The sequence below is a fragment of the Leucopleurus acutus genome (assembly GCF_964270905.1).
Source record: "Leucopleurus acutus genome assembly, chromosome: 11".
In the NCBI taxonomy this organism is placed as follows: domain Eukaryota; kingdom Metazoa; phylum Chordata; class Mammalia; order Artiodactyla; family Delphinidae; genus Leucopleurus; species Leucopleurus acutus.
In genome coordinates this window covers 19,560,708-19,573,990 of record NC_139152.1, presented here as the reverse complement: position 1 = coordinate 19,573,990, position 13,283 = coordinate 19,560,708, and the positions used below count along the sequence as shown (strand labels likewise).

At 38.0% G+C, this 13,283-nt stretch overlaps 1 protein-coding gene across 16 annotated transcripts in view; it reads left to right on the top strand.

Moving 5' to 3' along the window:
* Positions 1 to 13,283, top strand: part of SOX5 (SRY-box transcription factor 5) — a 994,587-nt gene that overhangs the window by 777,153 nt on the left and 204,151 nt on the right. For all 16 annotated transcript variants that reach the window (XM_082849629.1, XM_082849640.1, XM_082849630.1 and 13 more), the window contains 2 exons: positions 310 to 396; positions 8,859 to 9,031. In XM_082849629.1, the coding sequence (XP_082705755.1) occupies positions 310 to 396; positions 8,859 to 9,031 (260 nt within the window). The remainder of the gene's footprint in view (positions 1 to 309; positions 397 to 8,858; positions 9,032 to 13,283) is intronic.

Below are 13,283 nucleotides of genomic sequence, written 5' to 3'. Positions count from 1 at the left end.
ACAAGCATCCATTATAGCAGGAATTTGTTCACCAAATTGGAAAACAATGAACTGCAGGTTTATATGTACCCATTGTCATAAAGAATTAGTACAGCTTTGTTCCACAAGAGGAAAAAGCTAATGATTTTGAAACAGCAGGTGACAAAACACATTCTTTTTTTCCTCCCCTGTTATCAGTTTGTTGATGAAGTCATTATGAACCGGGACCAGGGTAGGGATGGCCTTCTTTTTAGCAGATAGACTTTTAATGAGCTTCGTTATAAAGATAGTCACATTGATTTGCTTACCTGTTTTTATTTCTTTACTTAGAAACCCCCAGTATTGAAAAGCTACTATCAAAGGACTGGAAAGACAAGCTTCTTGCAATGGGATCAGGGAACTTTGGTGAAATAAAAGGTAATACGTTTGCAATTATTTTGATCTAAAATGTACCGAAATGAATCTGATATTTAGAAATATTAGTGGTGATAAAGTACTTCTGCCCCCATGCGCTCTGTCTTTGGTGTTTCTTCCTTCTAGCTTGAAAAGGGATGTACAGTGGTTCTTATTTTCTCTCTGTGCCTTATAATAGTATGTTTTCTTAACAGAATAACCCCACTATATCTTTAACAGTATTTGATTTTCATCTTTTTTTTTAAATTTTAAATGACTTACTTTATAAGTACAAATGTATCTACAGCAGGGTTAAATCTGTATGAGATGATTTTATACATTCTACATATTAGAAGTATGAATATACGTAATCTCCTCTTAAAACCAGGAATGACAAAGGGAGAAGGTTTAATTCCTCATATAAAAATAAAATCAAGTGGTGCTTTCAATTAATTAAAAAGTGTGTTTTCTCAGAGCATAGCAGGCAATCTATGGTTTTCTATTTGTTGCCAATAGGACACTTTTGAATCTGAGTTCTAAAGGATTAATTTTAAGGAAAAACTACTTATTAATATTAATATATTTTGTTATATATTACTCTATATTTTTGATAGAGGCTGAATATATATTTTAAATATCACCAGATTTATATTGACATACATGTAGAAATCTGTGTGTAAATAACTTTTTTGCATATGTGTGTACGTGCAAGTGTTCTCCCACTGAGAGGCAGTCATCTCTCTTACGGCTTTACTACATCAGAGCATCCTGGAGAAGGGCAAAGCACAAATCAGTCTTCTCAAATGTTTGACTTACGTGATGTCGGCATCTCTGTTTGGGAAACTTCCATAAAATGTTTGCTTGAGTATCTCACTTTTCATCCATATATTTGGAGTTTACATATATTCAGGCTATGATTAGGTGTGAATGGGTGGTGAGAGAATGAATTCCTGCTAATCAGCAAATTAAGTAACCAGAACCTATAATGGAATGAAATTCAAACAAGTAATAATTAATATCCCTTAAAGAGCTTGAAGACGGAGTTTAAAGAGAACAGAAAAGTTTCATTTTCTGAGGCAGCAAGTCCTCTGTTTTGTTGGATTTTAACCCATTTGCACCTGAGATGCAGGATGTATTCTCCAAGGTTCTTTATTCTCCTGTGACCTGGGTAATAACTGAGAGCAGAGCAGAGAAGACCGCCTGTTCCAAGCCTTGTGATCTCATTCCATTGGAGGACAAACATTTTTCCCTCCCTCCTTTTCCTCACAAGTCTAACTTAAAAGCAGCAACAGCAGTGATGATAAGCTTAGAGGAAAGAAGCTCAGCTGTCCTTTCAGGCTTGCCTGTGGGGTTAGTTCAGGAAGCTGCAGTACAGTCACAAAAGAAGTTTCTGTCTTTAATTTTGAGTTTTTTAAGCTTCACATTCAGAGCACAAGTTTAGTTATTGTCCTCTGGTTCTGTTCAAAAAGCTGTTTTCTGATGCATTTAAAAGCAACTGTAGATCTTTCTTCTGTTGGGGGCATGGTTGTTAGGTGCTCGGATCAGGTTTGGCAGAAAACTGGAGGAAAAAAGCGCTGGGTTCCTTTTCCTATTGACTGCCCGTGACAGTTGCAATTACTATCCATTGTTCATAGGTGGCTCCAAAGTGGAGAGGATACAATAGTGTGTTGCCCTCTGGGGGGAAATGAATTTGACTTAATGGTTCTTGGGTGGGGGGCGGTCAGACCCTATGATTATGTGCTGCCCAGGAATGTGGTTTTCATACCACCTCAGACGAAGTTAGTCAAGAACAATAGCCCAGCTCTTTGGCCTCTGTTTTTTATGAGGCAGATAAAGGTGTAAGTCTCACGTATGCGTAGACTGTTTTCAGTCAGGGTAGGGAAGGATAAGCATGACTTTTTTTAAAATCTGAAAATATGAACTTATTCAATTATTAGATAATTTATTACTGATAATTCAGAGCAATGTATCTGAGTAGAACCTTTGTATATATTAGGATGTTTACAGCCTTTACAGCATTTACTGAGTCTTCTTGTGGATTGAAACTCTTCTCCTCCATTTACACTGGTCAGTTTTCACTTAACTTTTAATTAGTTCCAGGAAACATGAGTGAGTGAATGAATGCATGCGTGTGTGTGTGTGTGTGTGTGTGTGTGTGTGTGTGTGTGTGTGTGTGTCCATTCTTGAATATCTAAGACCACAGCCAAGTAAGGGCAGAGCTCAGTTCCTAAGTGCTGGCTTCAAGTTGCTGTGAGTGAATTACTTTCAGCGCATTTGGACAAAGATTAAACTTACAGCTTGGCAAATTTCAACGAAGTGTTTCTTACTATTACTATTTAAAAAGTGAAAATGATAAACTTTTAAAAAGAGGAGAAATAAATAGCATTTGGTCTGGATAGTTTAGCTGTCAATAAAGAGTTGTCATACGCACTTAAAGTCAATCTCATTTTTCAAGAAACAGTGTGAGTTAGGAAAGGTCACCCATTTCTGAAAGCATAAAATTATTTTTCATGTTAGATTAGAATTTAGACCATTTTATGGTCTGGTACTTTGGAAATGTGAAGTAATTAGGTTTTAAAGTTACATTAGAAACAATTCTCTAAAAAAACACACACAAAAGTACACTGGATTCAGTTTTCCAGAACAAAAGAGTTTGACTAAAAAGGTCTACCGATAGCAAACAGTCAATATATATTATAAACTGATTAGATGACTACAGACATAATTTGTTTCTTCTTCTCTCATCAGCCGTATAGTGTAACTGGCCATTTACAGAGGTTTCTTTGCCCTTATCTATAGCAAAAGCACTGAGTAATGGTTGTGTGAAAGATGAAGAAATACATTTTATAGCCTCATAGTTACTGAGAAGGGAAAAAACAGTGCCTGCACTCAAGTTGGCAGCCAGTAGCATCACACATTGTTTCAGCTAGCATGAAATTCCATTACACTGAAGGTCATTGCATTGGCACGTCACCTGAGGACAGTATCTGGGGATCCATGGCAGCTTTGACTAATCTAAACAGATCGTCTGTTTTTCAACAAAGCCATTGCAAAATGTGTATTTTACTGACTTAAATTTATTTGTAAAATTATAACAAAAATATCTTCATGCAAAATCCTCTTAAAATATTTCTATTTTGTTCAGGTTATAAAAGCAGGGCATTGTTTGAGAGGTTTCTGAGTAGGGCACTCAGAAAAGCCTAGATCAGTTTCTCTACCTGCCTTGTTTGAAGAATTCTTCAGAGCCTTGTCTCTTTCCCATTGATATCCCAGGTAGACCCTTCCCACCCTGCTCAGAATGCATTAATTTAGGCCAGTAAAGTATTATATCTGGTATTAAGGAAAATGCCAGTTGTAGTCGGTATAATAAAAAATTGGCTCTTTTTGAAAGCTATAATTTTGTTCTTTCTAGAAGATGGGACATAAAGGCAAACACCAAACAGCTCTAGAATGCCAATAATGGATTCAAGTAAATACTCCATTCCACAATACTATGGTCTTTCAGAACTCATGAATTAAAGTCATGCTATGTAGATTCAACACGAGGATGAAAGTAGATCCCCTCTTAGGTGACATAACGTTTTGAGATGCAAGAGATACGTAGATTTAGTATATGGCTTGAAAGAGATGATTCTGTTTAAATAACAGACGATTTGAAAATAAGCAGGCTTAGAACAGGAATCAGGTCCCAGGTAATAATCTAGTAAGAGGTATCCTTGGATTTTTATAAATTTAAAACATGGAAAATAAAATCTCAGCATTTAGATATGTAAGGGTTTGTATAACTTTGAAAGCTGTTTTAAACCCATTCTTTTAAAAGTCCAGTAACTATTTAAGAAACACATGGTTTGCTAATTACCTTGTGACTGTTTCATTTGTGCATTTTATATATATATATATATTTCTTCACATTTTTTCAGAGGGGTTGGAAATGTTGATTATTTTCTGAGGGAACTGTTGTATCTGGAATTTGTTTAACATAAGAGTCAGCCGTAAGGAAGGTACATAACATATAGTCATTTACTTCTAAATAAAGTAGATGTTTAATGTTTTTAATCTACTAAGCTTGTTTTATAGTTCCTTGTAGTTGCTTATGAGTAATGTTTTCACTTTTTGTAAAAACTATTTCATAAGAACTGAAGAAAGACTACTGGGGCACAGAATATAAATTTTTAAAATAAGTTTGGCAGTGTCTATAAAAGCAGAAAGCGACTTTATGTTTTCTGCAAATCAGTTACTTGCTCTGTCTTGGGAAGCCAGAGTCCTCATGCCAGTGTATAAACACAGCAAGCGATGGGAAGAGACCAGTCAGCCACTGGCTGTCATTGATTTGTATATTGATAATCCAGTTCACCAGTTAAGAAGTTATAGGGCTTCCCTGGTGGCGCAGTGGTTGAGAGTCTGCCTGCCGATGCAGGGGACACGGGTTCGTGCCCCAGTCTGGGAGGATCCCACGTGCCGCTGAGCGGCTGGGCCCGTGAGCCATGGCCGCTGAGCCTGTGCTCCGCAACGGGAGAGGCCACAACAGTGAGAGGCCCGCGTACCGCAAAAAAAACAAAACAAACAAACAAAAGAGAAGTTATATATACCTGTTACAGCAGGCACTTAATAATGCATATTTTAAGCAGATACTCTTGCATATTTAATCTAGGGTTTATATTTGAAAATAAAAATATTCTCTCCTCAACATTTTTCTCATTTAAAAATACATTCATTCATTTAACAAGTATTCATCTGTCCGAGGGTTATGAAGATCCTAAAATTAAAATAATTATAAAACCATTGTTTTTTCTTGTAGATGTGGTCTCCAAAGCTTATGCTATCCAGATCATTGGATAATAGAATTTACCTAAAACCTTTTCCTCTTTTAAATTAACATTTCTCTTACTAGGGAAGCATGATGTAGTTAAAAAGATTTGGTGTCTTGTTGCCCTGATTCTCTCAAAGACTTGTGGAAGCGAGGTTACCTCTTTTGGTTTATTTCCTCATCCCCTCATTTAAAAACAGTCGCATTGATTACATGGCTGTTTATGTACAGCCACTTTGCTAACATCCTTTACAAAATTATTGTAACAAAGTCATTTTATTCCTATTTTATGTAGGAAGAAATTGAGTCTCAGAGAGAGAGATTAATTATCCCAAACCACGTGCTTTAGTTGTGACAGGGTCAAGATGTGACTCTAATTCTGTCTGCCTTCAAAGCCTGTGCTCTCTACATGATGCTTGGTAGTCCGTCTTAGTAAAGTTGGAATGGGTGATCTCTAAAATCCTTTAAAACATGAAAACGTATTCAGACCCACCACAGCTAGATGAAGAGTCCCTCTGAGATGCACCCATCGTTAGCCTGCGTCCATGGTGAACTTTCCTTGTAGACTATCTAGCTTACTCTAGGCCCAAAGTTTGGAACCCAGTACGTATTTGATGAATGGATGACCAAGAAATGCCATGTTTCGAGATGGCTATTATTGGCTACATTCCAGTCTCTAAGTGCAGTAAATTGAATGTGATATTAAAAACAAAACAAAACAAAGCTGTTTTTTACATTTGAAGTACAATACCCAAGTAAGCAGATGGAATAATCTTGGGAAAAGGTTATAAAATTACAATCTCCATTAAAAGGTAGACATTTGTCGTAAGAAATTGTATAGAACCATACTTTTTAAAAAAGGTAAGAACGACCCTTGCTCTCACTGTACAAATGATAACGCACACGTCTCGTTCCTAACGTCCCAGAAACAAAATATCCAGCCATGGGGTAACAATGGTAAAGACCATAGCTACTTTTCAGTTGTTCCATTTCATTCTGATAGTCGCCCTTAAAACTGATAGCTTTCACGGGAATTTCCTGGCAGTCCAGTGGTGAAGACTTGGTGCTTTCACTGCCAGGGAACTCCCGCAAGTCAGGCGGTGCAGCCAGAAAAAAAAAACCTGATAGCTTTCCATAGTACATATATATTAAAAGCCAAGCCAAAGTCCACCTTTTAAGATATTGAAGCAAAAAGAATTGAACTATTTTTTCAAAATAAATTACAGAAATCGGAAAGAAGGTAAGAATATTTATCGTATTAGCAGTGTACACTAGAATATCAATTTATACTGTCATGTAATACATGATTGCATTCCTTATGTAATTTTAATAGATTTCAACTTCTAAGAGTATCTATATTGCAGTAAAGGATATATAACTAAATTTTATCAAAGTTTGATTGCATTTGTTGTCAATGAAAAAGACCAATGCACAGATGTTTGTAAGTTAGATAACTTAAATATTCCTTTGATGAAATAGAATAATGCCATTCATACCTTCTGATGAGGGGGTCTGACTTTTACTCTAGTTGGATAAGACTGCCATTGAGAAAAGCGTTAGTTGTAAATTTAGAATAACTTAAATTTGTTTCTGTTCATTATATTTTCAGTTCATTCAACAAATACTGCTATCTGTCTTGCCATGTGCTATGTTCTGGAGATGTAATGGTAGCAAATGGAGTAGACAGATTTCTGCCCTTCTGGAGCTTACACTCTAGTAGAGGCATTTTCTTTTTTTTTTTTTTCCAATTTTTTTTTATTATTATTATTTTTTACACCTTTGTTGGAGTATAATTGCTTTACATTGGTGTGTTAGTTGCTGCTGTATAACAAAGTGAATCAGCTATATGCATACATATATCCCCATATCCCCACCCTCTTGCCTCTCCCTCCCACCCTCCCAATCCCACCCCTCTAGGTGGTCACAAAGCACCAAGCTGATTTCCCTGTGTTATGCGGCTGCTTGAGGCACTTTCATTAGGCAGAATTTTTAAAGGCAACGTAAGGAATGACTTTTAGATCCTTCAGGTGGATTACCAGTTGAAAGCAACAACATTTCCATAAAAAAAAAAATCAAAGCAATTCGAGTCCTGTCCAAATTATAACATTGATAATCTGAGGAACACCAACAATAAAAGAAAAAAAAAACATCCTGGCAAAGATTGACTGTTGCTTTGAATTAAATGTGTAGTAATTTTTTTGAGGGAAGAAACATAATCTCTAGTTTACTTTCAGCATCAAAATTCTAGGACTTTTCCTTTCCTGAGTGACTCTTCCTTCCTTTTACTTTTCCTTTAGTTATATCAAAACTCCCAAAGATTTACTGTGATTTTGATTGTAACTTCAAGCCATATATCTATTGCATTTTGGTAGAATAGGACAATATTGGGAAAATATAAGCTTCCAAAGATTTTTTCTTGTTATTTCAAATGTATTTGAAAGCATCCTTAAGTAATCCTAATAAGGGTTATTTATCTATTTGCATAGAATCATACATTATCACTCAATTAAGGACTCTTCTCTCATCTTAAGAAGTTTATTTATTTAATTCATTTAATAAAAGGTTATGGGGTGCCTACTCTGTGCTAGGCATTACTCTGGGGACATAGTATTAAACCAAAAGAGCTAGAATTCTGCTATCATGGAGTTTATACTCTACTGGGAGATTCAATAAATAAATAACTATGTCAATAATGATACAACATATGGTGCTAACGACTATAATCTTGGATTTAACTGTAATCTTGGGTGGCCATAATGTGATCAGTTAGTTTTCCAACTACATTTCATTATTTCATGAGAGCATAAATTTATATTCTCAAACTTGAATATTTTTTCTGCTAGCTATATTCTATTTTTGAAGAAAGCTTCTGAGTGGCATATGAGAAAACAGTCTAAAACTTGATTAACTAATAGAGTTTTCCTTTTTCAATGTAGAATTCCTTAATTCTGATTCTTCAAGATTCTCTTTTTAAGAAAAGAAGAATCGTATTGCTGATAATAATACCCTTGATCTCTTAATAATTGTCGTTATTAAATTTTCATGTTTTGTCTTGCCTCTTTGATTAAAAAAAAAAAAAAAACTACTTACGGGGCTTCCCAGGTGGCGCAGTGGTTGAGAGTCCGCCTGCCGATGCAGGGGACACGGGTTCGTGACCCGGTCCAGGAGGATCCCACATGCCACAGAGCGGCTGGGCCCGTGAGCCATGGCCGCTGAGCCTGCGCGTCCGGAGCCTGTGCTCTGCAACGGTAGAGGCCACAACAGCGAGAGGCCCGTGTACCGCAAAAAAAAAAAAAAAAAAAAAAAAAAAAACTACTTAAGGCCAAGAACTGTGTTTTAAGCCTCTTTTTATTTCCATCAAACCCCAGCTTAGAACATTAAGAATAATAAATGCTCAGCCAACAGTTTTTTATTTACTTATAAAAGGGGGGAAACAGCTACAGATTATTACTCATCATAAATAAAAACAATCAAAATATTTGTTCATCCTATTTTGTAATGAGTAAAGAGCCATCACTTTTTACTTTTTGAGTTATAATCTAAAAGAAGGTAAGTATATGTTTGTGTGTCAAACCTTATTCATGTAATAATTCTCTACACACCAGAATCACTGTCATCGAAAAACCACTCTCTTCTTATTTCTCTTTTCTTACATGTTTTATTGCCATCTTATTTTCAGGGACTCCCGAAAGCCTCGCTGAGAAGGAGAGACAGCTCATGGGGATGATCAATCAGCTAACCAGTCTGCGAGAGCAGCTGTTGGCTGCCCATGATGAGCAGAAGAAACTGGCTGCCTCTCAGATTGAGAAACAGCGCCAGCAAATGGAGCTGGCCAAGCAGCAGCAAGAACAGGTGAGTGAGAACTAGAGAACACAGTCAGATTCCTCAGGTATCGTTCTGCCTGCAGCATATAGGTCACTCTTGGAGGCAAACAAAGATCAGTAAAAGCTTCTCCCCCCTGCCTTGCCTAAGTAAATGAAAAGGCAAAACACCAAAGCGAGCAAAAAACTCATCTGAAAAAGCTTATTAACTATTTTAGTGGTACATAACTTGGAAGTGATTATAATCGAGGTGAAATTCATGAGCCCAGTACCAAAAAGAACCGTGGAGAGTCAAGAGACCATTTCCAGTCAGGGACATTAGGAAAGATTTCATTCAATGTGTTTGGTGTGAACTTGGAAGGCTAGGTAGGATTCAACAAGTGAAGTCAATTTCCAATCATGGGACAAGAGGTTTGGTTAGGAGGCTATTATGATCATCTAAATAAGGTGTGAGACTCTAAACCAGATAGGGTAATGACCATGGAGAAAGAGAAAGAAGGGATAAATAGGTGGAAGAATTATGGTCAGTTGAATGTTTTAAGTGGGCTAAAGAGCGAGGAAAAGCGTTGAGCCTGGGTAACAGGGAAGGTCAAGAGGAGGGCAGATTTGGAAAAGCAGGTGGTTTTATTATGCGGAATTAGAGCTGTCGTCAGGTTGTCCATCTGAAAGTATGTGAGAGAATAGAAATATCAATTAACAGTTTGGAAGAGAGGGCTGAGCCTCATTTCCTAGATTATCTACATAGAGATGGTAGTTTAAACCCCTGGAGAAAGTCAGTTTCATTCATTTATTCAAAAAATAGTAATCAAGTGCTTCTTGTGTGCCAGGCACTGTGCTAACTACTGAAGTTACCTCAATTAACCAGAAAGACAAAGCCCCTAATTTCTAGTGGAAAGAGAGACAATTAACAAAGGAAAAGAAAAATTACCAAAATAACTTCAGAGAGTGATAAGTAATTTGAAAAAGTGTCATGAGAGTAATTTAATAAATATTGATTAATATGGCAAGTTTGGGTTTTGCCATCTTAGTTTGGGTGGTTGGATCTGCCAGTTAAGCTCAGATCTAAATGACCTATGAGAGGCAGCGGTATTAATATCTAGGGCCAAGGTGTTTCATGCAGAGGAATGACAGGTTTATAGGCCTTAAATGAGAGTAGTGGTGATATCATGAGAAAATGGAAAGGAATTAAGGGAAGAGAGATCCTTGGGAGATGCTGGCGTATAGCCGGTAGGGAGAGGAAAACGACCATATCCAGAAGCAAGAAGCTACTAGATAGTCATTTAGATTCTCACTGTCAGCCTTTGAGCATGGGGCTTCTCTGGAGCTTTAGTAGCAGAAATCAGATAATAAGAATCGACATGTAGAAGAACAATGCGTAGTGGGGAAATGGAGGTAATGCATAAGAAGTATTACTTAAAAGAGGCTTGGTAGTCATGGGAAGGAAAGACAGAAGGTGTCATAGGGTGAGCTTACATATAAAGATGGTACATCTTTTCTAGGACTAACTTAGTTTACCGTCCCATGTTCTGCGTTTAGTGCACTCACCGTCTTAAGTGGAGGAGGGCTGTTATTTAGTCAAGGGTACTTTTGTATCTACACAAATACTGCAAAACCTTCTAGACAGCTGTCAAAGTGTAAACCAGCAGAGTTGAAAGAGGTGGAGGAACATTCAGATTACATTTGAGGAGCCCTCCTTTCCTTCTGTTTACTTTTCTCTACTTGATGGTTCATCTCTGCTTGAAAGATGATATTTTTATTTTTAATGAAATGCGTCACCATCTTCCTTAAGTATATATTTAGCCTGTTATTGGAGATGGCCCTTATTCCTCTTGCTCTACCCCTGTGATGAAACAGCTCAGAATGATTGCCCATGACAGTCTAGAAGAACACCACTCGTTTCTTGTTCATAACCCTCGATACCTTCAGACGTCTGAATTCAGAAGATCCTAGGAGCCTCTGAAACTGGAACTCAGATGGGGATATTTCTTTGTAGAGAATCCATACTTCGATGGGCCTGAGGGCATGCTTGTCCTAAAAAATCTGAGCAATTACTAATGGAGAGCAAGGTTCCTGACTTTCTCTTTCACACTCTGGCCCATCCTCAAATATCATCAACAGATTCTAGAATTTTTTACTTACTCTGACGTTCTCCTTAGAACTTCAGAAATCCTTAGGTTCTTCCAGAAATTCTCCGCTGTTTTGGAGCGCTGCCAGGCAATGCTGCCTATACAGCCTGAGAGAAGATCCCTCCTGAGAGCTACCTGTCAGGTTCCTGGAGCCCGTTCTGCTCTCCCAGATCCTCTCCGCCGTGCAGTGCTGGCACACAGCATCACCACTCTGGTAGTCACTGATCTTTTCATCGGGACACAGGGATATTTCTGAAGGACATTTAGTATTTATTCCTTAAGACTCAGGTTAGGTTTCTCTCACCTTGAGAACTCCTTTTCTGACCCTACTCCCAACACTCCCTAGTCAGTACACTGTGTCCCTACTCTGTGCTCCATTCCACATTCATCTTTTCAACAACTTTCTGTTGAGCACCAATTTGATGCCAGCTTCTGTTTTAGTTAATAGGTTACAGCAAGGAATAAAACAGACCAAAATACCTCATGTATTGAATTCTAGTTGGGAAGAGATAGACAATAAATAAGTAAAATATATGTTGAAAATGAAGCAGAAAAATAGGGATGAGGGTGCCAGGTAGAGAGATAGGCTCTTTTAAAATGACTGCTCAGGGCTTCCCTGGTGGCGCAGTAGTTAAGAATCTGCTTGCCAATGCAGGGGACACGGGTTCGAGCCCTGGTCCAGGAAGATCCCACATGCTGCGGAACAACTAAGCCCGTGTGCCACAACTACTGAAGCCCACATGCTTAGAGCCCATGCTCTGCAACAAGAGAAGCCACCGCAATGAGAAGCCCACGCACTGCAACAAAGGGTAGCCCCCGCTCGCCACAACTAGAGAAGCCCATGTGCAGCAATGAAGACCAAACGCAGCCAAAAAAAAAAAAAAAAAAGACTGCTCAGGGAAGGCCTCATTGATAGGGTAACAGCTGAGCAGAGACTTGTAGGAGGTGAGGGAGTGACCAATGTAGTTATCTAGGAAAAGAGTGTTCCAGATGGAGGGGAAAGCAAGTGCAAAGGCCCAGAGGCAGGAGTACCCTTGGTGTGTTCAACAGACAGGAAAGCGGAGTGGCAAAGGGAAGAGAGAGAGATGATGTCAGAGAGATAGCAGGAGGCCAGCTCATACAGGGCCTTGCAGGCATCATGTGGAAACTGGCTTTTACTCTGAGCGAGACAGAGGGTTTTGAAAAGAGGAATAACACAACACAACTTATATTTTAAAAGGATCTCTCTTGGTGCTGGTTTATAGTAGGCTGCAGGGAGCGAGGGCAGAGGCAGAAAGAGAAGATAGGACGCTATCACAGCAATCCAGGCAAGAGGCAGCAGTGACTTAGAACAGGAGGAAGTGTGGAGGGCTATGAGGTGGTTAGTTTCTTAATAAAATCTTAAGGCACCTATAAAAGGATTTAAATATCAGCTGAAATATTGATATGTGGGAGGAAAGAACTGGACTTAAGGAAGAGAGTGGTATTTCGTTTTCTACCTTTTCCTTTCCGACTTTTCTTCAAAGAGAGGAAAAGGAATTTCTTTAGGCTGTATTCCTAAGATAAAACAAAAGCATTAAAATAATTATAATTGTACCAGCGTACATAGGGGAAATAAAAAGTTCATTGTGCAGCCATGTAGATCCAACCTCATCATATAGGTTCTCTACTTTCATTCATAGTAATGGACTCTGCATAAATTTTTTCCTGAATTTTTTGCTTTCTGATACAGAGGTTAAGGGATATACTTTCCTAATGAAAACGATAGTGACCATAGCATTGAGAATAAGAATTAGAGCGTGTTTATAAGGCAACTATAAGTTTCATGCGAAGTTACATTCTTGTGAGAAGGTTTCCTGCCCTATCTCATGAAGTGTTTAGAATTTTCTTCTTGTCTCTTCACTCATGCACTCTTCATCAAGTGTTCACTCTGTACTCTTTTTGCTTCAGGCTTTGCGCAAATGGTGAGAGCAAAATCTACGTGACCCCTAACTTCACCGTATTTATGAATTTCTACCTAGGAGACAGAAACCTGTTAATTAAAGCAAAAACAAAAATAAATATAACATCATAGCATGTGGTATAGTATCAAGTGGTAGAGGATGTTATGAGAGCGAAAAACAGGGGGCAGTTGTGCTCGTCTGGCTTAACACTTAGGATGAACACACTGAGGGCTCA